This window comes from Salmo salar, chromosome ssa17, assembly GCF_905237065.1.
Source record: "Salmo salar chromosome ssa17, Ssal_v3.1, whole genome shotgun sequence".
NCBI lineage: Eukaryota > Metazoa > Chordata > Actinopteri > Salmoniformes > Salmonidae > Salmo > Salmo salar.
In genome coordinates, this window is record NC_059458.1 from 7,717,999 (window position 1) to 7,745,048 (window position 27,050).

A 27,050-nucleotide genomic window follows, 5' to 3' on the forward strand; every position below is an offset into this window, starting at 1 on the left:
GAGATACAGTGAATTATAAGTGAAATAATCTGTCTGTAAACATTTGTTGGAGAAATTACTGTCATGCACAAAGTAGATGTCCTAACCGACTTGCCAAAACTATAGTTTTATAACAAGAAATTTGGGGAGTGGTTGAAAAACAAGTTTTAATGATTTCCAGCCTAAGTGTATGTAAACTTCTGACTTCAACTGTAGATATGCCGATAGTGGACAGTTTTTTTTTAACACTTTCTGAGATGTAGCCATTATTTGTTATTTTACACCTAGTGTTACTATACATTATTTTAACCCATTTTATAAGAGTTTCTCCAAAATTGAAATGTTCCAGGCATTTATATATAAACTCCAGTTGTACTTTATCAAAAGCCGTTTCTAAGTACGCTATGAATAGCAGGCCTGGTTTCCCAGATTTTTTATAGGGTATCTGTTGTTTCCAGTACTTGCCTCATATTATCTCCAATGTATCACTCATGTAAAAAACCTGTCTGATTAGAATGAATAATGTCCGACAATACCTTTTCAATTCTTTGTGCTATACATTTTGCTAGAATTTTTGCATCACAACATGTCACACATTTTTTTACAGACTGGGTCTTTATATTTCCCATGTGTATCCTGTTTCAGTAATAATGAAATTAGACCTTGTTGAGTGTCTGATAATCTACCATTTACATATAAGTGGTTAAAACATGCTTATAACAGTCCTCTGAGTATATCAAAAAAGGACTTAAAGGCTTTAACTGCATCAAGAAGTTCCTCCTCTGTAATTTCACCTTCACATGAGTCTTTCTGTATGGCTGTTCATTTTACATTATTAATAGAAAAAAGCCATACAATTAGCTTCGGTTAGAGGAGATGGAGGACACTGAAACGAAAACATATTCCTGGATAGCTGAACATTCTTAATAGTGGAAATGATTTCTGATTTACTTTTGAAATCATCAAACAATGATTCTGCTGTCTCTAATAAGGCCTCTTTTACCATTTCTCCATCCTGGAACAGTTTCTTGTGCTTTGCTAGTATGCGACTCACCTGACATGATGCAATCGTGGCTGCCTTTGATTTTGAGCTTGGCTTTGGAAATATCGATTTTTGGCCACCTAGTTGAGACTTCAACTCTTACTTTTCTCTTCTGTAGTTCACTTTTAGCTGGAAAGTCACTTTCATATTTCCTGTGAACAGTTTTGAAATGCCTCTGTCACGTCCTGACCAGCAGGTGGAGTAGGTGTATAAGTTTTGGTCAGGGCGTGGCAGAAGGAGTGTGTTTTGTATGTTCTGTCTAGGTTGGGTTGTTCTATGTATAGTTAATTGGGGTGGACTTCCAATTGAAGGCAGGTGTGTGGTGTTGCCTTTGATTGGGAGTCCTATATTAGTTGGGTGTGTTTGTCTGTGTGTTTGTGGGGAATTGTTTGTGAGCACTGCTTGTTGAGCCTGCAACACTGTCGTGAGTCCTGTTTATTGTTTTGTTTTTTCCTGTGGATGCTGTTCGTTTTTTTCCCATGAAAAGAATGAGTATCCACATACCCGCTGCATTTTGGTCTTCCCTTCAACAACACGACGAAATCCGTGACAGCCTCTCGACATTTCCCTTCTTAGCAACGTTTGAATGCCAGATCAGACACACACATTTTGAATTTATTGTGGTGAAAAAATAATCTTCCTCCCACTCACTGTGAAAGTGGTAGATTTTCAATTTCTTGCTGCTTGGTCCAGCACTCAAATTAAAAACGTAACTGCAACTTCACAAAACAAATGTCGTAAAAAAAATGACTAGCACTGGAACAACAAATAATATTCTGTTACAGGTCTGTTTTATTACATTTTTATTTCACCTTTATTTAACCAGGTAGGCTAGTTGAGAACAAGTTCTCATTTGCAACTGCGACCTGGTCAAGATAAAGCATAGCAACTCGACACATACAGGTCTCACTATCGTGGAAACGGAAACCTACTAACTGCAGACGGTTTCTATGGTAGCGAACAGTTTGGAAAACAAATGTAGCAACTATATTTTTGATTTTATGTAAATCAAGCAGTTTATTTTATTTTGGCGGTGCGATAATATTCAAGAAAGAAGCTAATCTGTGAGCAAAGCTTACGGTGCTTCAGAACTGTGGACCTTTATTTTTAAGCAGACTCAATGGTAACACTGTGAATTGCAAAAATATATATTTTTATGTCCATACATTTTTAAAACGTTTATGCGGTCTACTAGAAAGAAGTTCGCTGTCGAACGCGATCGACGTCCTGGGCACCAATGCTCTAGAAAGTGTGTAAATCATTAAACTGCACTTTCTGCTACTTGTCTCCAAAGTGGGATAACACGTTTAACAATTTTCAAAGAAGCATAACTTTCCCATGTTGAAAAAGAGCTGATTAGGCTACCATTTATTTCAGGTGTGCTTATGAATATATAAGTGGAACTAATGGTGGGGTACTCAAGGGGAGGTTTGGGAAATACTGCTCTATAGTCTACTACTTGGCTTGGTTCTTTTTACAGTTCCTTAATGTTACCTATAAGTTCTCTCTCCCTCCCCAGTGATCGGCGAGCCAGTGAAGTTGGAGTGGTTTAACCCCCAGGGGGAGCGTATCGTGTCATCCCAGCGTGTGGCCCTGCACACCGGGGAGGACAGCTCCAGGCTGACCATCTACAACGCTGTAGTGGAGGACGCGGGCATCTACCGCTGCCAGACCACCGACGCCCAGGGACAGACACAGGAGGCCACCATGGTGCTGGAGATGTACCGTGAGTGTCACTTACATGCATATGTAACAGAGAAGAACACACACACCACACTCTCTGCATTCCCTCTGTATCCATTCCAGCCTCTGTAGGGTCCTCCAGACATACAAAGGCATGAGTTGAATACATCGCCGTCTCCTCTGTTAGATCATAAAGATACACCATATTTACATTTCATTGCACCGCTGTACCCACTTGCCCATTAAAGAGTATAATGATTGTTCGCTGGGTCTGGCGGTGTGTGTGATGGATAGTACTGAATGTGTGTAGGCGACGGAGGCAGGCTCTAATCGTATGGGAGAGGGAATCTTATGTGGTCGTTAATGGGACGTGATACACGGAGGAGTTCTGCCGCTGGTAGCCATCTGGCAGACGCTTGATTTGGATCACCGGTGTGGTGTGTGTACTGTGTGTGTATGTACATATGCACACAGGCATGCCCACGCACGCCTCCACACACACACACACACGTGTGCACGCACACACACACCCCCCTCTGGAGTGCGCTTACCTTTCTCACCCGCTCCACAAGTCCCCCTACCTCCTCTGACCTCCTCTCTCACGCACTACAGCTTGGCAGCCGTATCCATGACAACGTCAGTCAGCCACCGTTCAGCTCTGTGTGTTCAGTAAGTATGAGAAGTAACAGGGAGATTAGTCACCTGAAGGGCTTGAGCATACCCAGCACCCATCTGAGGCGATACCGAACATGATATTCTTGTGATAAACACCACATGTTATGAAAAATGGAAGCCACTGTAAATGTGCTGTACATGACCATTTGTGAGTCGTGACATTCTGCATACACACGTGCACACGTCTTGACATTATTATATGCGTTCGTGCATCACAACTCACAACCTGACGAAAGCTATCCATATTCAAACTCAAATTATAGCTTTATTATAGCTTACGGATGAAAGACTATAATTATCTGCACTGCTGAGTAATTGACAGGTGTAGAGTTTCCAGCACCGGCCAACAGAGATCCACATAGGAGACAGTGGAGGCAGTCGATGTCCCACCTGAGGGAGATCCAAGAAAATTGGCTTGTCACCCCACTTTGACAGTTGCCCTTGCAGCTATGTGGGCAATGACTGAAGAGAAATTCTCACTGTGCTACCAATTTGACGGTGTCAAGCGAGCGGTAGACTGTTACACGAGAGGATTTGTTTTTCTTACTGATTTTCTTGTCGAGCAGGGTAACGACAAAGGATACGGGAAATGAAAACAAGTACAGCAACGTGTTTGAATCCCAGGGAGAGAATTGGGGGAAGGAGAGAGAGGGGGTATGAGAGAGAGAGAGAGGAAGTGAGGGAATTAAATGGATGGCGAGAGAGAGAGAAAGCTGGAGAGAGAGGGGTGAGTGAATTTGAGAGTGAGGTGGTGAGAGAAGGAGAGGGAGAGAATGAGAGAGAGGGGGGTAAGGGAATTAAAGGGACTGACAGAGCACAAGAGAGGGGGTGAGGGAATGAGATACAGAGAGACCAAATGACGGATTGAGAAAATGAAAAACAAAATGTATACACGAACAGCTCTAAAACGTGCCGTGGAATGAAACCGGCAGATGAGGAGGGTTGAATCTCACATTCAGAGTCAGGAGGATGCAAGGCACGTTAAAGAGCAGCGAGGAGAAAAAAGCAAGTTTTGGAGAGCCGCCTGACATAAATCACATTGCAAAATGCTAATGTGCTAGGTTGCAGAGTGATCTAGTGGAAGGGACTGAAATAGATAGGGCCATGCACGTGATTTATGCACACTTTCATTTTGCCACACACAGTGGATAACCCGGTGGTGTTACACACTCCACGTGCCACACACACGCACACACACAACATTTTTCTCTCCATACACACATACGGCGTGTGATAAGTCGACGGAACTAGCCAGCACTACGGGTTCTGAGAGGGTGGTGGAGTGTTTTATAAGAGAGGAGAAACGCAGGTTCTAAGTCAGCTTTCCCCAAGTGAAATCTATCAACCACCTGCCAGGGCTTGTCAGACAGGTGCCACAGCTTTAAACCGGCACAAGTTGAATCAATCATTTGATTACAAACAGAACATTCGGGGTGGGAGGATTCATTCAATATGCTGTGAGAATGTTTGTTTATGGGACTATTTTGGACCACAGATAATCTGAGTTGTCTCAGTGGTGTTGAACCATAGACAATATGTAAAACAGTTTGTTCTATAGAATGGAGTTAACTCTCTACTCACCTGCAGGGTTTCCCAAACTCGGTCTCTGTTCCAAAGTCCACCCTCACCTACTACTTAGAACGAGGCAATGTACTGGCCATGCATTCTAAATGGTATACTTGCGTGAATATTGTAACATAATCTCTCCTGGAAAGACATGTCTCTAATGTGACTTCACTTCCTGTTACCTAATTTCCTATGTTGACAGAGAAGCTGACATTCCGCGACGTGAGGTCCCCCCAGGAGTTCCGTCACGGCGAGGCGGCAGAGGTGGTGTGTGACGTCATCGCCTCGCCGGCACCTGCAGTCTCTTGGTTCTACCAAAAGGGCTTCAAGAGCATGGAGATCACAGAGGAGCACTACAGTAAGTCTGCTTATGGTCATTTGAAACTTGCTGCCTCTGTTGATGTGCTGGAAAACCTTATTTGCTTGTTAAAATAAGGACCTAATTACCAGTTGGTTAATTAAAGCCTAACTTTGTAAAGTGCATACTGTAGCTACCATAATAGCAACATAACTTGACTCTTGAAAAGTAATCTATTGAGCAGTACAGACCATATAGAAATAATTTTCATGTGAACATGTCATTGGATACGTTTGATCCACATATTTGTTATTTTTTTGGGCCCACTCTTTGATGGTATTTTACAGTCTGCTTTTAATGAAGCAGCTGATTATTACATTATCATTGATTTCAGAAGCCAATTAACGGTTTGCTAGCGCATCAAAATATTTAACATTAAATGAATTCAGTTTATATGTCAGATTGCTTCACACACCGTTTCGAGACATCAGTTGAATAAATGTGCTTACTAGTGTGTCCCAAATGGCACCCTATTCCCTATGTAGTGCACTACTTTTGACAAGTGCCCTATGGGCCCTGTTCAAACATAGTGCACTATATAGGGAATAGGGTGCCTTTTGGGATGTAACCTATGTAAACAAACCAATATTATGAAAAATATATTCCCCAGATTCTGTCAGGGGTTTGAGGCTATAAATAGCAAGTTCTAACAATAAAAGCCACAGCATGTGATTTCATTAAACATATTGTTGGACAATAAAACATGTTAACGAGCCTGCCTAGAAGATGGAGAGTAGAGGATGCAAATGTCAGTCGGTGGTCTGATGCTCGCTGCCATGTTGTTGAGATCTGTGGGAATCACATCTTCCTTTCTTCATGGCTACTGAATAGTGAAAGAACAGAATATATTATTATTATTATTATTTATTTTTACTTTATTTTGTATTATTTTTTCACTTATTTTTTGTGTGCTTATGTTGTTGACATACAGTATGTTGGGATATGAAGGGGATATTCCATCTGTCTTGAACACTGATACTATAAGTGACAGCACAGGAAATTATTCCTTCATATTTCTCTACTTTACTTTTTCTTCATTAAATGAGTTCTTTCAGATCATTTCTCCTAAAAGGAAAGGAAACAAAGTGTTGTATACTATTGGAACACATCCTGTAACTAAGGAGGAATGGAGAAGGAAAGAACGGTGTCTTAGATTGGAACACATCCTATGGCTTAGAAAGAAAGGAGAAGAGAAAGTTGTTTTAGACTATTAGAACTATCAGGTTTCAGGTAAGACCCAAGTGCAGACAGTGTTAAAGTAACAATGTTTATTACAACAACAGGGGCAGGCAAACAACAGGTCAAGGCAGGCAGGGGTCGATCCAGAGTAGTGGGGCAAAGGTACAGGACGGCAGGTAGGCCCAGGGTCAGGTCAGGCAGAGGTCGGTAATCCAGAGTCGGGGCACAGGACCGCAGGCAGGCCCAGGGTCAGGTCAGGAAGAGGTCGGTAATCCAGAGTAGAGGCACAGGATGGCAGGCAGGCTCAGAGTCAGGACAGACAAGGGTCAAAACCAGGAGGGCGAGGATAAAGAGAGACTGGGGAAAAGCAGGAGCTGAGACAAAACGCAGGCTGACTTGAACAAACAAAATGAACTGACACACAGACAGAAAACGTGATAAGTGGGGAAGATGGGCGACACCTGGAGGGTGGTGGAGACAAGGACAGGTGAAACAGATCAGGGCGTGACAAGAACACATTCGGGGGCTAGAATGATAGGAGAGGGAAAGTAATGTATCTTAGATTATTGGAACACATCTTGGGGCTGAGAAAGAACGGAGAAGAAATGAAATGTATCTTCGACTATTGGAAACCTTCATGGCTCGTTCATGATGGACAGAAGTTAATTTGCAGGTTCAGACTTGTTTACCAATACTCTGTCACCCAATCATTACTTTTCCTCCTCCTACACTTTCCCCCTCATCCACCCATCACATAGACAGACTTCCTGGGCTGATTAGGAAAAAGATTTGTTTGAAATCTTTGAATGTAGTTAGGTTTATTAATTGAATTTCAAAGTGCGTTGAAGGGAAGGGCCTATCTCCCCTTGCCGTGCGGTAATGATTAAAGGTAGAGATGGCAGTGTATTTTTTTTATTCTACGCTAATTACGGGACAAGGTTATAAATACCTTTGCGCTTGACAGAGAGAGATAGGGTTCTCACTTATCTGCCAGTGACAACAATAAAGGATGGGAAACTTTTTGTGAACTGCAGACCTAATTACTAAAGTATTTATCTCACATCGCTTAGCTAACTTTATTTTTAAAAGCTAAAAATGGTGAAGGTTTATGAAAATATTATTTGATAGAAAGTATGTGACTGGAGTCATGAGACTTCCTTTCTATTGTTTTCCTTGTATCTTTCTTTCCATATTTCCCGTCTCTTTCTAACTCTCTACCCCTCTCGTTCAACCTTTCTTTCTCATGCTCTATCCCCCTATATCTCTCTCTATCGCTCCCCTGTCACTCTATCTCTACGCCCCCCCCCCCCACCCTCTATTTCTCTCCTGCCCTCTCTCCTGTGAAGGCAGGTTCCAGGTGCTGCCCAACAACAACCTGCAGATCCACAAGGTGACCAAAGCGGACGAGGGCGTGTACCGCTGCGAAGCGCGAGTGGAGGCCCGCGGCGAGATCGACTTTGTTGACATCGAGGTAGTGGTGAATGGTGAGTAGCTATTGCGTCCACTGTAGCTAATACCTATCCAGTCATATGCAGGGGTGAACGAAGAGTTAGCCACCTAGTTAGCATAGCATACCTACTCTCCCCTTGACTATCATATCCAAAACGTTCAGATATATATGTAACCTTGGTTCTCTGAAGGATCAAAGCTCAACAACTCAGAATCATTCAAACGTAACCTACCCAGACATATTTTTCCTCTCACAGTAGCAGCCGGGCCTGATCTCAGAACAGACTTATGAAGACTAGCGTAGCATACAGTACGGCTACCTGCTCTCGTTTTGCACATATCAAAAGCCTATCTGACCATATACAGTGGTCCCTTCTACAATAGCAGCCATACAGCAGTGGTGTTAAGGATGAGAAGCCCTATACAGAGCCACATTGTAAAGCTCTCTTAGGCCAGGCACTGGGGCGTATCGATCGGTGGCATACAGAATTGTTGCTCCTCTCAGGGTGAGAATAGAGTCACCTAGTGAGACAGAATCATTCACCCCTCCTACACTCCACAGTTACAGCGCTGACACAGGCACAGGTTTGCCAGCTCCTAAACAATCGCACCCCAGGACCACGGGCAAAATGAAACGCTTATCGGTCCAGAGACACTTGGTCTCACACAAAGCAGGAACGTCTGTCTTCGGTGGCGGGGATTGGATTGTCAATAGTGGCAAAAATCTCTGCTCTGATTCAATTCGGGTTCTCTTTTGAGTTATTGACACAAAGATAATCATACCTGGTGTGTAAGAATCGGGTCATTGATTCAGAATTAATCGTGTTTATTGTGTAGGTCACAGGAGGTTGGTGTCACCTTAATTGGGGAGAACGGGCTCGTGGTAAGTTGCTTGAGCAGAATTTGTGGAATGGTATCAAACACATGGTTTCCTTGTGTTTGATGCCATTTCATTTGCTCCATTCCGGACATTATTATGAGCCGTTTTCCCCTCAGCAGCATCCTGTGGTGTAGGTGGAAGTGTGATGGACAGCGGTTTGATTCTAGGTCTCCTGCGTGTTACAAGACTATTAGCCAACTGAGGTGAGGCCTGGGCAAGATATTGGATGGCCAGTGCAAGTTCAGGTCTCAAGCAAGGTTACTCATCACGCAAGTGTAGTTTCAAACCACCATCGCTACAAAGGCAGTGGCTCCAACAGAACTGTGGAGTCACTGAATTGTACTGTGTTGAACATAAGATCTGAGCATTCACCTCAGATCGGCATAGTTTGAGAGAAAGAACAGACTCACTGATCTAGACAGGCTCGTTATAGAGCTACTTAATGATGGTCAGTTTGGCTGCCACCGCTCCTTTGATTTCCTATATACTCCCACTATTTCTGTGATTGAAGATTTCAATTAACGCCAGCTCGGGGTTTTGTAGCTCAAAAAGCAAAAGGTTGTCATTTTTAATTACCTAATTTGTTCTCAGCAAGGCCCCAGAGAAGCCAGGAAGGCGAGCCACCTCAGAGCGTTTCGGGAGTGATTGAAATGTGATCTCTCGTGAGCTATAAGCACAGGTTATGCATGAGCGCCCACAATATTGTCTCGGCTATCTAGCTCTTCCCACCTAATGTAATGAACGCACTCGGCAAAAAAAAAAACACGGATTGCGTTCAATTTAGAGCACCACTTATAGTTGTGAGGAAGATCCAATAAGCTTGCTCATTGAGGCGAGTCCTATTATCCGCCTGGCAACATGACACCCGCGATCCGGCTACGGAGATGGGACAGTCCACCGCCGCCATCACTATGGAGTGTGTCCGACTGAGAGAAGGAAAAACTCAGAAGTAACCCACTCGGCACAAACTGGTTGAATCAATGTTGTTTCAGTGTAATTTGTCAACTTATTGTGACGTGGAATCTACGTGGAAAATACATTGGATTTGAAAAAAAAGTCATCAACTGAATTATTTTTATTTGTATGTATTTATTTTTTCAAGGGGTGATCAGCTTTAATATTGCAGATAGATTGTGGCTTCTATCAGTGTAATTGTGTGCATAATTTCCAATCCCCATATATGTTTTGTAAACATATACATTACCAGTCAAAAGTTTGTACACACCCACTCATTCCAGGGTTTTTCTCTATTTTTACTATTTTCTACATTGTAGAATAATAGTGAAGACATCAGAACTATGAACTATGTTTAACACTTTTTTTGGTTACTTCATGATTTCATATGTGTTATTTCATAGTTGTGATGTCTTCACTATTATTCAACAATGTAGAAAATAGTAAAAATAAAGAAAAACACTTGGATGAGTTTTTGTGTCCAAACTTTTGACTGGTACTGGTACTGTATGTATTATTTTACGTATTTACACTACCGTCAGGACAACAATTTTCAGCTGTGCTTACATAATTGCAAAATAGTTTTCAAATGATCAATTAGTCTTTTAAAATGATGCACTTGGATTAGCTAACACAACGTGCCATTGGAACACAGGAGTGATGGTTGCTGAGTCTCTCTACACCTATGTAGATATTCCATAAATAAATCTACCGTTTCCAGCTTCAATAGTCATTTACAACATTTACAATGTCTACACTGTATTTCTGATCAATTTGATGTTATTTTAATGGACAATTTTTTTACAACTTTTCTTTCAAAAACAAGGACATTTCTAAGTGACCCCAAACTTTTGAACGGTAGTGTATATCCCCTATCTACGCAAGAGTGAAGACTCGCTCTGTCACAACTCCTGCTTGCAGACACACATGGGCTCTGGCATTTGCAACCGTTTTCCTTACTCACTCATTTAACTCATCACGCTTTTCCAATCAAACAGGCAACCCATTTTCCTACACAACAATAAAAATAGAATACAAATTATTTTACAACATTCCCTAACTTGAATACTATAGTGTAGTTATAATTTCTTTATTCATTGTTATATTTTATTATTTCATTGAGAGTGGATACAGTATTTTGCGTCATTCTGCAATTTAAAGTTGGCGAGTCTTTTGCCCGGGTTTTTAACCACTACTCTGTCTTTAAAGGATGCAATCGCTGTTCTCTCTGTCCAAAACGATGTACGTGTTTAGGATTAATTTGGTCAACAATGTAGCCTAGGATCTGCAGTGCTTTAACCATGAATTATTTCACTACTCTCTCTGGCTCCTCACCTTCATTCTCTTTAATTCCGGTAAGCACCAGATTTTCACCCATTGATGTTGTCTGTACAGTTGAATTCGGAAGTTTACATACACTTAGGTTGGAGTCATTAAAACTCGTTTTTCAAACACTCCACAAATGTCTTGTTAACAAGCTATAGTTTTGGCAAGTCGGTTAGGACATCTACTTTGTGCATGACAATTACGCAGTAATATTTCCAACAATTGTTTACAGACAGATTATTTCGCTTATAATTCACTGTATCTCAATTCCAGTGGGTCAGAAGTTTACACACACTAAATTTACTGTGCATTTAAACAGCTTGGAAAATTCCAGAAAATGATGTCATGGCTTTAGGACCTACTGATAGGCTAATTTACATAATTTTAGTCAATTGGAGGTGTACCTGTGGATGTATTTCAAGGCCTACCTTCAAACTCAGTGCATCTTTGCTTGACATCATGGAAAAATCAAAAGAAATCAGCCAAGACCTCAGAAAACAATTGTAGACCTCCACAAGTCTGGTTCATCCTTGGGAGCAATATCCAAATGCCTGAAGGTACCACGTTCATCTGTATAAACGCCATGGGACCACGCAGCCGTCATACCGCCCAGGAAGGAGATGCGTTCTGTCTCCTAGAGATGAATGTACTTTGGTGCGAGAAGTGCAATTCAATCCCAGAACAACAGCAAAGGACCTTGTGAAGATGCTGGATGAAACAGGTACAAAAGTATCTATATCCACTCCTATATCGACATAACCTGAAAGGCCACTCACGAAAGGAGATGCCACTGCTCAAAAAAACGCCATAAAAAAGCTAGACTACGGTTGGAACTGCACATGGGGACAAAGATCGTACTTTTTGGAGAAATGTCCTCTGGTCTGATGAAACAAGAATATAACTGTTTGGCCATAATGACCATCGTTATGTTTGGAGGAAAAAGGGGGAGGCTTGCAAGCCAAAGAATACCATCCCAACCGTAAAGCACGGGGGTGGCAGCATCATGTTGTGGGGGTGCTTTGCTGCAGGAGGGACTGCAGGAGGGACTGGTGCACAAAATAGATGGCATCATGTGGCAGGAAAATTATGTGGATATATTGAAGCAACATCTCAAGACATCAGTCAGGAAGTTAAAGTTTGATTGTAAATGGGTCTTCCAAATGGACAATGACCACAAGCATACTTCCAAAGTTGTGGCAAAATTGCTTAAGGACAACAAAGTCAAGGTATTGGAGTGGCCCTCACAAAGCCCTGACCTCAATCCTACAGAAAATTTGTGGGCAGAACTGAAAAAGTGTGTGCGAACAAGGAGGCCTACAAACCGGACGCAGTTACACCAGCTCTGTCAGGAGGAATGGGCCAAAATTCACCCAACTTATTGTGGGAAGCTTGTGGAAGGCTACTGCTCCAAAAACATTTGACCGAAGTTAAACAGTTTAAAGGCAATGCTACCAAATACTAATTGAGTGTATCAAAACTTCTGACCCACTGGGAATGTGTTGAAATAAAAGTTGAAAAAAATCACTCTCTACTATACTATTATTCTGACATTTCACATTCAAATAAAGTGGTGATCCTAACTGACCTAAAACAGGGAATTTTTACTCAGATTAAATGTCAGGAATTGTTAAAAACATTTTGCATAAATGTACTTGGCTAAGGTGTATGTAAACTTCCGACTTCAACTTTATATCAAGTAGGGATTCACTCAACAAATTGTTCTCTCTTAAGTTCGTTAAAGTCAGCTTCAATAACATTGACTGTACCATTCAGCTTTTCAGTTTCCTTTTCCAGTGTCGCGGCTTTCTCATCACTCATTTCAAGGCTCTTCTTCACCTCATGTATCTTTAAGGACTAACTCAGGTACGCCTAATTTATAAATTTGAGATTTTAGCAGTTTGATTTCCACGCTTACCGTGGTGGTGAAAATATGTAATCTGTGTCAATCGAAGAGTCTCTTATTGCATTTTTTTGTTTTAGAAGTTGGTTCTCCATTCCTTACGTGTTTACCCTCCGCCATGTTCTGACTGCGTTGGTAGTGTTTGTCGATAAAATTCTCCAGCCTAACAAGTTGGTTTGAGTTATTTTCCAGTTTTGATGTTGTTGCTCACGAGTGAGCAGATCAGCGTAAAAGTATTATTATTTGGTCAGTTTAGGGACATTCATTTCTAAGCTTTTTCACAAGGCATTCTGCACCGCCAACTTCAGTCCGCCATCTTTCACTGCCACCAACGGAAATTGTTGATTTAAGGGTGAAATTTCAACCACAGGATTATGTCACAAAAAAACAAACCTTATATGAAATATTTTGCATTTGTACCTTTAATCTTGAAGTTCTCCGTCCCGTATGCGGAATCAACATCCAGCTTAAAATCATTTCGCCATATTCATAACCGAACAATAGAAAAATGTCATTTTTTTTCAAATATAGGACGATTTTATATCGTTTTATAGATACACCTCTCCTGAATCGAACCACGTTGTCCGATTTCAAAAAGGCTTTACAGCAAAAGCAAAACATTAGATAATGTTAGAGGAGTATATCGTCAAAGTATTCACATAGCCATTTTCCGACCAACCACATGCATCACAAATAACCAAAAAACAGCTAAATGCAGCACTAACCTTTGACAATCTTCATCAGATGACACTCCTAGGACATCATGTTACACAATACATGCATTATTTTGTTCGATAAAGTTCACATTTATATATAAAAACAGCATTTTACATCGGCGCGTGACGTTGACTAACTATTTTCCCTCAAATGCATCCGGTGAAACAGCGCTACAATTTACTAAATTACTATTCGAAAACATTTTTAACCTCTTACATCTAGACGTTCCGCTAGCGGAACACCTGCTCCAATATCCAATGATAGGCGTGGCGCGAATTACAAATTCCTCAAAAATACAAAAACTTCAATTTTTCAAACATATGACTATTTCACAGCATTTTAAAGACAAGACTCTCCTTTATCTAACCACACTGTCCAATTTCAAAAAGGCTTTACAGCGAAAGCAAAACATTAGATTATGTCAGCAGAATACCAAGCCAGAAATAATCAGACACCCATTTTTCAAGCTAGCATATAATGTCACAAAAACCCAGAAGACAGCTAAATGCAGCACTAACCTTTGATGATCTTCATCAGATGACACACCTAGGACATTATGTTATACAATACATGCATGTTTTGTTCAATCAAGTTCATATTTATATAAAAAAACAGCTTTTTACATTAGCATGTGACGTTCAGAACTAGCATACCCCCCGCAAACTTCCGGAGGAATTTGCTAACAATTTACTAAATTACTCACGATAAACGTTCACAAAAAGCATAACAATTATTTTAAGAATTATAGATACAGAACTCCTCTATGCACTCTATGTCCGATTTTAAAATAGCTTTTTGGTGAAAGCACATTTTGCAATATTCTAAGTACATAGCCCAGCCATCACGGGCTAGCTATTTAGACACCCGGCAAGTTTAGCACTCACCAATATCAGATTTACTATTATAAAAGTTTGATTACCTTTTGTTGTCTTCGTCAGAATGCACTCCCAGGACTGCTACTTCAATAACAAATGTTGGTTTGGTCCAAAATAATCCATCGTTATATCCGAATAGCGGCGTTTTGTTCGTGCGTCCCAGACACTATCCGAAATGGTAAATCAGGGTCGTGCGCATGGCGCAATTCGTGACAAAAAAAATCTAAATATTCCATTACCGTACTTTGAAGCATGTCAACCGCTGTTTACAATCCATTTTTATGCCATTTTTCTCGTAAAAAAGCGATAATATTCCGACCGGGAATGTCCATTTAGCTAAACAGAGGAAAGAAAACAAAGCTTTCGGTCGACGCGGGCACGAGCCTGAGTCTCACAGTACTGTAACCAGCCACTACCCAAACGCGCTACTTTTTTTCAGCCAGAGCCTGCAAAGCCACGATTCAGTATTCTTGCCGCCTTCTGAGAGCCTATGGCAGCCGTAGGAAGTGTCACGGGACAGCTAAGATCCTCACTCTTCAATAAACAGAGACAAGAAGAACGACACCTTGTCAGACAGGCCACTTCCTGCATGAAATCTTCTCAGGTTTTTGCCTGCCATATGAGTTCAGTTATACTCACAGACACCATTCAAACAGTTTTAGAAACTTTGGAGTGTGTTCTATCCAAAGCCAATAATATATGCATATTCTAGTTACTGGGCAGGAGTAGTAACCAGATTAAATCGGGTACGTTTTTTATCCAGCCGTGAAAATACTGCGCCCTAGCCATAACAGGTTAAAATGTAATATTGTCATTCTAAGAATTATAGATTAACATCTCGTGAAAGCACCCGCAATGCCAGATTTAAAAATAACTTTACTGGGTAATCACACTTTGCGATAAAAGGGGATGCGATACTCAGAAAAATAGGCTACCGTTACAGGTCAGCGCCATCTTGGAACAATCGCATATCAAATCTACTCTTGTATACTATTGTAAATAATCCCTTACCTTTGATTATCTTCATCAGAAGGCACTTCCAGGGATTCCCAGGTCCACAAAAAATGTATTTTCGTTCAAAAAAGTTAGTCCTTTATGTCCCAATAGCTTCTTGTTGTTAGTGCGTTCTGAAGGCTGCTCCAAATGTACCGTCGTCCGCGGGACTTCTCTCTCACCAAAATGCTAAAAAAATATATTTAATTTCGTTCAAACATGTCAAACGTTGTATAACATAAATCTTTAGGGCCTTTTTCAACCAGAGCTCCAATAATATTCAAGGGGGACGGCTGCATTGTCTTTCAAAACGTTTCGAAAGGGGAGGGTAGCCAGGGGCACCCGCGTCATAATAGTAACGACCCTCCCCATGTGACCAAGATCAACAGCCTCTCATTCAGTCAGTTTTCACAGTAAAAGACTCAAACCACTTTGTAAAGACTGGGGACATCAAGTGGAAGTCATAGGAAGTGCTCAATGAACCATAGCTCACGGTGTGATTTATAGGCAAAGTGATGAAGTTGAGTCCGCAATTCAGAATTCCACATCCTGTTACGATCTGTCTTGGGGTTTTGACTGCCATATGAGTTCTGTTATACTCACAGACACCATTCAAACCGTTTTAGAAACTTTCGGGTGTTTTCTATCCACAACTATTAATTATATGCATATCCTAGCTTCTGAGTTTGAGTAGGAGGCTGTTTAAAATGGGCACGTATTTCTTTCAAAAATCGCTGTAGCGCCCCCTATCCTAGGCGACCGTCAAGAGGTTAAAACAATGTCAGATTTTCAATGTAATATCCACAATCAGAAAAAAATAACAATAGCCTGGGTAGATTGATTAGATTGGAGGCAATTTGTTTTTACCGCCCACACACACACCTGCATATACAGTCGAGGCCAAAAGTTTTGAGAAAGACACAAATATTAATTTCCACAAAGTTTGCTGCTTCAGTGTCTTTAGATATTTTTGCCAGATGTTACTATGGAATACTGAAGTATAATTACATGCATTTCATAAGTTTCAAGGGCTTTTATTGACAATTACATGAAGTTGATGCAAAGAGTCAATATTTGCAGTGTTGTCCCTTCTTTTTAAAGACCTCTGCAATCTGCCCTGGCATGCTGTCAATCAACTTCTGGGCCACATCCTGACTGATGGCAGCCCATTCTTGCATAATCAATGCTTGGAGTTTGTCAGAATTTGTGGGTTTTTGTTTGTCTATCTGCCTCTTGAGGATTTGACCACAAGTTCTCAATGGGATTAAGGTCCGGGGAGTTTTCTGGCCATGGACCCAAAATATCAATGTTTTGTTCCCAGAGCCACTTAGTTATCACTTTTGCCTTATGGCAAGTTGCTCCATCATGCTGGAAAAGGCATTGTTCGTCACCAAACTGTTCCTGGATGGTTTGGAGAAGTTGCTCTCGGAGGATGTGTTGGTACCATTCTTTATTCATGGCTGTGTTCTTAGGCAAAATTGTGAGTGAGCCCACTCCCTTAGCTGAGAAGCAACCCCACACATGAATGGTGTCAGGATGCTTTACTGTTGGCATGACACAGGACTGATGGTAGCGCTCACCTTGTCTTCTCCGGACAAGCTTTTTTCCGGATGCCCCAAACAACACACTCACACCTGTGTTAACGAGAGAATCACTGACATGATGTCAGCTGGTCCTTTATTGGCAGGGCTGAAATGCAGTGGAAATGTTTTTTTGTGATTCAGTTCATTTGCATGACAAAGAGGGACTTTGCAATTGATTGCAATTCATCTGATCACTCTTCATAACATTCTGGAGTATATGCAAATTGCCATCATACAAACTGAGGCAGCAGACTTTGTGAAAATTAATATTTGTGTCATTCTCAAAACTGTTGGTCACGACTGTACACACAATCCACCCGTCTATAAATTTCACATTTTGTTACATTTACAGCCTTATTGTAAAATGTATTAAATAGATTTTTTTCCTCATCAATCTACATACAATACCCCATGATGACAAAGCAAAAAATAGGCTTTTAGAAATGTTAGCAAATTTTAAAAATACATTTAAAAAAGATCACATTTACATAAGTATTCAGACCCTTGAGTGCCTTTGGCAGCGATTACAGCTTTGAGTCTTCTTGGATATGACGCTACAAGCTTTGCACACCTGTATTTGGGGAGTTTCTCACATTCTTCTCTACAGATCCTCTCAAGCTCTGCCAGGTTGGATGAGGAGCGTTGCTGCACAGGTATTTTCAGGTCTCTCCAGTAATGTTCGAACGGGTTGAAGTCCGGGCTCTAGATGGGCCACTCAAGGACATTGAGACTTGTCCCGAAGCCACTCCTGCGTTGTCTTGGCTGTGTGCTTAGGGTCATTGTCCTGTTGGAAGGTGGAACTTCGCCCCAGTCTGAGGTCCTGAGCTCTCTAGAGCAGGTTTTCATCAAGGATCTCGCTGTACTTTTCTCTGTTAATCTTTCCCTTAATCCTGACTAGTCTCCCAGTCCCTTCTGCTGAAAAACATCCCCACAGCATGATGCTGCCACCACCACGCTTCACCATATGGATGGTGCCAGGTTTCCTCCAGAGTTCACATTTGGTTTCATCAGACCAGAGAATCTTGTTTCTCATGGTCTGAGAGTATTTAGGTGCCTTTTTGCAAACTCTAGTGGGCTGTCATGTGCCTTTTACTGAGGAGTGGCTTCCACCTGGCAACTCTACCATAAAGGCCTGATTGGTGGAGTGCTGCATAGATGGTTGTCATTCTGGAAGGTCCTCCCATCTCCACAGAGGAACTCTGGAGCTCTGTCAGAGTAATCATCAGGTTCTTGGTCGCCACCCTGACCAAGCCACCCTGCTCAGTTTGGCCAGGCGGCCAGCTCTAGGTGGTTCCAAATTTTTTGGTACCCTTCCCCAGATCTGTGCCTTGACACAATCCTGTCTCGGAGCTCTAAGGACAATTCCTTTGACCTCATGGCTTGGTTTTTGCTCTGACATGCGCGGTCAACTGTGGGACCTTATATAGACAGGTCTGTGCCTTTCTAAATCATGTCCAATCAATTTACTTTAACACAGGTGGACTCCAATCTAGCTGTAGAAACATCTAAAGGATGATCAATGGAAACAGGACGCACCTGCGCTCAATTTCGAGTCTCATAGCAATGGGTCTGAATACATGTAAATAAGGTATCTGCTTTTTATTTGTAATACTTGTTTTTGCTTTGTCATTATGGGGTATTGTGTGTACATTGATTAGGGAAAACATTATTTAATCCATTTTAGAATAAGGCTGTAACGTAACAAAAAATGGAAATGGTCTGAATACTTTCCGAGTGCACTGGATGTAACCACATCGACTTGGATGAAATATCTCATCCTAGTTTGTGTGGTTCCTCCTTCTGAAAATACCCAATCTGTGGCACAACCTCTTCCAGGTCCTTATTCTTATAATAATATGCATATTATGTTCTAAAAGAGCAAGGATTTCCTTTTTACTAAAGCCTTTTCTAAAGTATAGTTTCACCAGTCATCTAACTCAGGCATTTCAAAGAACAGCATCAGGGAACCAAGGAGGCATGGAATTAATCAGCAAAAACCCATACTTTAATCTTGAATTATAACTGTGACTTTATTCACAAAATGTTGCCAATATATTATTGATGTATTGCTACTCTATTTTCAAAATATTGGCACTTTATTCTCAAAATATTGCCACTTTATTCTCGAAGTATTTCAAGTTAACATACTATCCTTGCAAAAACAGTACCACCACCCTTTATTTTTTTCTCTTCACTTAGACCTAATACTCTTCTCTACAAACTGCGCTAGAATCCCGTTTAAATAGTCTTTTTTCATTTGATACTTGGGAACCTAACCGCAAAAGTAATTTTTATGTACACTACGTCATCACGCACTTTATAAGCAACAAGTCAATTTGATGGAAACACATCTCTAGTGGGAACATTTGCACATTGTTTTTATGCAGATTTTAGAATATTTGCATGAAAATCTCTCGCCAATTGGATGGAAACCTAGTTAATGTTATTATAAATAATTTCTTGTGTAATCATAGAAAGCGTGCATAGCTCATCGCAGGTCTGTGGTGATCTTCACAATTGCTGTAATACTGTACTCAGAATTTCGATTGGCATTGATCATGTAATGTAATCTCAACTGCAATACAGGTCATTTGGTTCTGCTATTAGATAAAGCACAGTGAAATCACATTCATCTGTTGTATAAATTAACAAAATGTCTGACATTGTATACCCATTTGAAATTTGCTGTGCTTTTAAACGGTTGAAAGTGCAGTGATATACATTTAGGTGACAACTAAACCAAAAATCTGACGTTATTCCATTTTAGAATGTGGATGTGCTTTTAGATGGTTGAAAGCATAGTGAGAACACATTGGAAAATTCAACAAACTTTTTGAGAAGGGGAATATAGGTTGTAATCTCATTTATCAAGGTCTCAACCAAAAATTATCCACGTTAAAAAAAGATGGTGTGCCCAGTGGGAGCTTTCTTAGAGGGAGGAAATAAGGAGAGACTAAGACTAACCTAAGGAGGGGAACACTAAGTAGAACGGAGGGAAGGAAACCCCTCTAAAGAGCCCAAAGTAAGGCCCTCCTAAGAAGCATAGATACTATATGTGGTCCTAATGGAATTTGAAGTATAGTCATTCGTGCCCTAAGAAGTGAACTAGATCTTAGGAGACAATAAGTGAAACACTAAAGAAAGAAACACTCAAAGTAGGGCCCCAAGTAAGATAAATACAAGGTCCTTCTGGACTTTGAAGTGTAGTCATTTGTGTGTTTTACTCAGTCTGTAACACAGCTTGTTCCAAAGTGTGTATAATTTTCCCCAAGCCTCAGAATTATATATGAAACTATAGATTCAACCAACTAGTCGTGTAAAATAGGATAGGATAAAGTAATCCTTCTAACCCCCCCCCCCCCCTTAAAAGATTTAGATGCACTATTGTAAAGTGGTTGTTCCACTGGATATCATAAGGTGAATGCACCAATTTGTAAGTCGCTCTGGATAAGAGCGTCTGCTAAATGACTTAAATGTAAATGTAAAACATAGTTAGAAGTTTAGTTGAGGGGGGAATCATTGCATCAGTCAGTTTGTCAGTCAGTACAGAGTTGGTCTATAATGGAGTAAACTGCGATACGGCTACAATGTTTTTGATTAGTATTAGCATTGACATTATCATGCAGACAGTGTGGCTAGTCTAGCGTACCCTTCCATCTCAGACTCCGACATTATCATCAAAGCGAGAGATAGAGGAGGAAGTGGCAGAGGGCTAGCCTCCCGCTGATTGGCTAGTGGATAGGGGTCAACTCAGCAGGGTGTCCTCCTCCTCTTCTGATTGGCTGGCTGAAAAGAAAACGTTGCCGGTGAAGAGGCTGAGTCATTTGAGGCTGATACCCATCAGCTACACCTGTCCTTTCCTCAACGTTTCCAATTGAAGCAACTTTTAAATGCAAATGGAGTTGTAGCCTTTTCAAACTCATCATTGTTCAGACGACCTTCAGAAATAAGTTTGATTTAGGTAGATTTTTGAACAATTTTTTTGGTGATTGATTACAGTCAATTACACTGCATGATCAAAAAATGAATTAGTTAATTTATATGTGTTAGTGTGTGCGTGCGTGCTTGTGCATGTGTGCATGCAAATGTGTGCATTTTTGTGCATTTTTGGTCTATTGCCATATGTTTGTGTGCACAAGGGAGCATGAGTTTCCCCCCCATATATCTCTCAACCGTTCTTCTTCTCCAAGTCTTTGAAATTGAAATGATAAAGGAGATTAAACATGTATTATCTCGGCTACTTAGTGTGTTGCTGATTTGCTCTTTTGATGTCTCTGTGCCTAGCATGGGTCTCCCATTAACTCAGCTGTTTTCAATGAGGCTCACTGATTTGGGAATGGACTGTATCGGATCAGGGACTTGAGAGAATGGTGTTCGATTGGCAAGCAAATCAATGTCTTATCTTGTCTGAGAGAGAGACATTCTGTCTCAGCTCAACCTGGGGCACAGTAGTACAGAATAAAACACATGCTATTGATATTGCTTGGTCGTTTCAATAGCCTGAAGCTTGAAACGTTTTTATATTCATATACAGTGGGGTCCCTTGATAAAGATGAGCAATAATGATTCAAATACTGAGTTATGCTATTTTATATACATATATACTAATACAATTGCTTAGAGAAAGAGGTTTTGTTTAACAAGTAATACTTTTTTCTCAAAAAGCTAGAGGTCCAAATTATTGACACCCCTATAGATTCTTGTACATAAAGTAGTCACAAGTATAGTATTTGGTCCCATATTCCAAGCACTCAATCACTATGTCAAGCTTGTGACTACAAATTTGTTGGATGCATTTTCAGTTCATTTTGGTTGTGTTTCAGATAATTTTGTTCCCAATTGAAGTTAATGGTACATTTCTTTTCATTGTAAATAAGAATAGAATGTTTCTAAACACGTCTACATTAATGTGGATGATACCATGATTACAGATAACCCTGAGTGAATTGTGAATAATGATGAGTGAGAAAGTTGAAGTGTGCGGATGTGTGTGGGGGGTTGTGTGTGTGCATGCATGCGTGTGTATGTGTGTCTGTTTAGGCGCAGGTGCGTATGTTCACATGTGCAACTGTTTGAGAGAGCGAGAGACATACAGAGAGTGATTGAGAGTAGACAGAGAAATGGACTGTGCAGTCCGAGTGAGAACAGATAAACAGAGTTGTAATATAGAGCTGTCACCGGCCTGTCAGTAAGCTGACTATCAGCCAGCAGTCTGGGATGGCTCTCCTTTCACTGCTGTGAGATGACAGCTCATGTTGATTGCATGGCAGTATGGCAGTGACACATTTCATTGGCTACGTAATGGACAGTAAGACCTCAAAATCCATCTGTATATGTGTGTGGAAGACAACTTCTCGTCGATGTTTTGCTCTGTCTTTTTCTTATCGTTCCTTAGGTAATTGTCCCCCACGATGGATCTGTCTCCGTTCATTCATACATACGTTAATCACACGCAATATCTCGGACAACACTAGCTCGGACACCACGAGCTTGGGACAAAACTTGGGTGAATGATGTGTCTTGCCATAGAGATCCAGCATTTACAAACTAATTTGCCCTGGGGGGGGGGTGTTCTGGCTACACACAGAGTTCAGGTTCAATAGGGAAGAATACAGCTACTGCTTTCATACAGGCTAACCAGTTAGGGCTAGGACAACAGCCTAAATTCTAGTTATTGCTGTTAGCCTGAATAAACAGTTAAGCTTGGTTGACTTGCTACACATGCTAGCTACCACTATTAGCTTGATTAACCAGCTAGGCTAGGATGACTGGCTAAATGCTAGCTCAATGTTAGCCTGGTTAACTAGCTAGGATGACAGGCTAAATGCTAGCTACCATTGCTAGCCTGGTTACCTGTCTACCTGTCCCTTGGAAGACTGCACAGTGACACTACAGTGTCCCCATTTCCCCTCTATTAAGGACAAGACAGTCCAACATAAACATTGACCGTGCACGGTAAATCACTTGGTGTTGATGAACGGTGGCAAATCAACATGTAGAATCTTTTGGAAATTGGGAAAAAAATGTGGCTGATATTCTATGGTCAGAGGCAATAGGATGAGCACTCTCTGCACAACCACTGTGCAACGGCGGGCATTCGTGTTGATCTGTATTGTTCTTATGTCGCAACAATCTTAATTTGAAGAGGGGGTGGGGAAGGTTACAGTGCTAATTTCCTGTGTGCATATTGTTTCACTGCCGCTGTTTTGCTCTCCTATGTGTAATTTGGTGAAGTTCTCCTTATCACTTACTGTAACCTTTTGTCTTGTTCCCATAGTTCCTCCTGTGCTGTCGATGCTACAGCAGTCATTCAATGCCACAGCTGATTACCAGGAGTCAGTGACTTTCACCTGCGTCACATCGGGATCCCCCGACCCTGAGGTCACCTGGCACAGGTATAGTTAGCCCCTACACACTAAGTCATGGTTGTGTTCATTAAGCACAAAACGGAAGAACACAGGTGAGGCACTACCTGCACTTCAATAAGAAACGCTGGTTTTCATTTTCCCATTGCAAAATGTTTTGCTACCTACCTTGTGACCTAATAAACATGATTGTTTCCTTTTCATACATCTAAACTTCTATATGCTTGTGGCTTGGCGAACCAAATGCAATCCAGCCATTCTTTGACAAAACTATTAGCCAACCAGACCACTAGCTCAACCACATTTGGCGTATGTTTTGATTTATATTATGGCGACGTCACCGACTGTAGTCTGGTTTATCTATCACTGTTACAGATTAGTGGCTCCTTCAATGTTCTAAATGGCGCGCACACACACACACACACACTCTCTTCACAAGCCAGTGCTGTCGACAGACACTGTAAACGATGACATCGAGGTGACACTGTGACATATCCTTCTAGAGTGAGCCGCCACCTGTACCGTGTGTCACATTAGTCACACCTGCAACAGTAACATATGTTACATCTAACACACTTATTCATTCATTCATACAACAGCTGTTGCATATATCCTGAACCTGAGTGACACACTCATTAGCATGTTCTTAGAAGCTATAATAACAGGGTTGTGTTCATTAGGCACCAAATGGAAGAAAACAGTCTGAAACAAAGAGCAACAATTTGGGCTTGTTCAATGAGAAATGCAGATTTCTTCTCCTTTGCAAAACGCTTTAAAGCACTTTTAATTGTATGCCCTAATGAACACAAACCAGTTATCCTGTACAGATGTTGGATCTTAATTTGACCAGTATTTGTCTGAGCAAAAATAATCCTGCAGAACGGGATTTGAAGGTTTAGTCCATAATGTTGCTTGATCGGTGGTTAGGCGATTAGCTGGACAAAAGTAGGATGCATGAAAAGTGCAATACTGTTACTGTGTGTAAGTGCAGGTTTTCAGTGAATTTATGTACATCGTAATCTGCATTTTCTGTGGTGCAGGAAAATTCTCAGCAACAAAAGAGTGATCAAATGAAGATCCAACATCTGTAACTTTTTGTTAGCTGTGTGGAGTTAATGACAGCGAAGAGGCGACTCCAGGATGCTTTCCTTCTAGGCAGAGTTCCTCTGTCCACTGTCCAGTGTTCTTTTGCCCATTTTAATCTTTTCTTTTTATTGGCCAGTCTGAGATATGGCTTTTTCTTTGCAACTCTGCCTAGAAGGCCAGCATCCCAGAGTCGCCTCTTCACTGTTGACGTTGAGACTGATGTTTTGCGGGTACTATTTAATGAAGCTGCCAGTTGAGTACTCTGTTTCTCAAACTAGACACTCTAATGTAATTGTCGTCTTGCTTGGTTGTGCACCTTGGCCTCCCACTCCTCTTTCTATTCTGGTTAGAGCCAGTTTGCGCTGTTCTGTGAAGGGAGTAGTACACAGCGTTGTACGAGATCTTCAGTTTTGGCAATTTCTCGCATGGAATAGCCTTCATTTCTCAGAACAAGAATAGACTGATGAGTTTAAGAAGAAAGGTCTTTGTTTCTGGCCATTTTAAGCCTGTAATTGAACCCACAAATGCTGATGCTCCAGATTCTCAACTAGTCTAAAGAAGGCCAGTTTTATTGCTTATTTAATCAGAACAACAGTTTTCAGCTGTGCTAACATAATTGCAAAAAGGTTTTCTAATGATCAATTAGCCTTTTAAAATGATAAACTTGGATTAGTTAATACAACGTGTCATTGGAACACAGGAGTGAAGGTTGCTGATAATGGGCCTCTGTACGCCTTTGTAGATATTCCATAAAAAATCTGCCGTTTCCAACTACAATAGTCATTTACAACATTAACGATGTCTACACTGTATTTCTGATCAATTTGATGTTATTTTAATGGACCAAAAAATTTGCTTTTCTTTCAAAAACAAGGACATTTCTAAGTGACCCCAAACTTTTGAACGGTAGTGTATGTCAGAGCGACATTGGACTAAGATAGTGGCATAGTATAATACAGTATATACATATGAGAGGGGTGATGCAATATTTACACACAATTAAAGTGACTAAGATACCGTAGAATAGTATAGAAGTACAGTTTATACATATGAGATGAGTAATGCAAGACACGGAAACATTGTTAAAGTGGCTAGTGATCCATTTCTAAAAGTGGCCAGTGATTCCTAATCTATGTCTATAGGCAGCAGTCTCTGATGTGTTAGTGATGGCTGTTTTGCAGTCTGATAACCTTGAGATAGAAGCTGTTTTTCAGTCTCTTGGCCCCAGCTTTGATGTACCTGTACTTACCTCGCCTTCTGGATGATTGTGGGGTGAACAGGCAGTGGCTCGGGTGGTTGATGTCATTCCTATGGTATCGGGTGCTGTAGGTGTCCAGGAGGGTGGGAAGTTTGCCCCCGGTGATGCGTTGGGCAGACTGCATCACCCTCAGGAGAGCTTTGCAGGTTTGGTTGGTGCAGTTGCCGTACCAGGCAGTGATACAGCCTGACAGAATGCTCTCAATTGTGCATCTGTAAAAGTTTGCGAGGGTTTTAGGGGTTACGCCACATTTCTTTAGCCTCCTGAGGTTGAAGAGGTGCTGTTGCGCCTTCTTCACCACACTGTCTGCGTGTGTTGACCATTTCAGTTTAAAAACCAAGGCCCAACGTGGGAAAGGCTGGGGGTGAGAAACACAGGTCTGGAAACAGAGAGGGGGGTTGTTGTCTTCCTGTGAAGAGGGCAGAACAAGCCCCAAAAAGTTACAAGTGTAATGTAATAATTGGAGTGGCTAGAGATACTTGAGAGATTTGGGAAACTTAAGGAGGTATCCCAAATGTACTTTCATATATATACTGCTCTATCAAACGCTAATACAGTTGTGTGGAAGGAATGTTGTGTACATGTCAAAGTTCAATTTTCAACTTTCAGAAGAAAAGTCTAAACTGTGCCATGCATATAACCTTTGGAGTGGCTCCAAATAAAACAGCTTTTGTATTGGCTGTGGGAAGGATTTTGACTGACATTGTTTTTGTTCCCCCGTCTCAAATTCACTCATGTAATAGCTTTTCTATCAATGGGAGAGATGGAGTTATAATTGGCCATGTAATTACAGAAAGCAATTGAAATGTTAAATCTATGTTTATCCTGTGAAAATTATATCTCGATGTGCCTCGCCTTGCAATACTGGCTTGTCTAATCGCTCCATGTAGACTGTCACACTGTATTGAGCTCAAATAAATGGTTTAGAAAGCTCTGGTTTTTAACCATCCTGACCACCAGGCTTGACTTTGTACTGTGATCACATCATCATACACTCTTAGAAAAAAAGCTGCTACCAAGGGTTCTTTGGCTGTTCACTCTTTGAAGGACCCTTTTGGTTGCAGGTAAAACCCTTTTGGGCTCCATGCAAAACCCAGGGTTCTGCATGGAACCAAAATGAGTTCTACCTGGAACCAAAAAGGGTCCTAACTGGAACCAAAATGGTTTCTCCTATGGGAACAG

At 41.1% G+C, this 27,050-nt stretch overlaps 1 protein-coding gene across 2 annotated transcripts in view; it reads left to right on the plus strand.

Annotated features, from left to right (window-relative positions):
• The window catches only part of LOC106575122 (neural cell adhesion molecule 2), a 433,746-nt gene that overhangs the window by 311,572 nt on the left and 95,124 nt on the right, over nt 1-27,050 (plus strand). For both annotated transcript variants that reach the window (XM_014151337.2, XM_014151338.2), the window contains exons 3-6: nt 2,541-2,747; nt 5,148-5,303; nt 7,829-7,966; nt 23,437-23,554. In XM_014151337.2, coding sequence (XP_014006812.2) covers nt 2,541-2,747; nt 5,148-5,303; nt 7,829-7,966; nt 23,437-23,554 — 619 coding nt within the window. The remainder of the gene's footprint in view (nt 1-2,540; nt 2,748-5,147; nt 5,304-7,828; nt 7,967-23,436; nt 23,555-27,050) is intronic.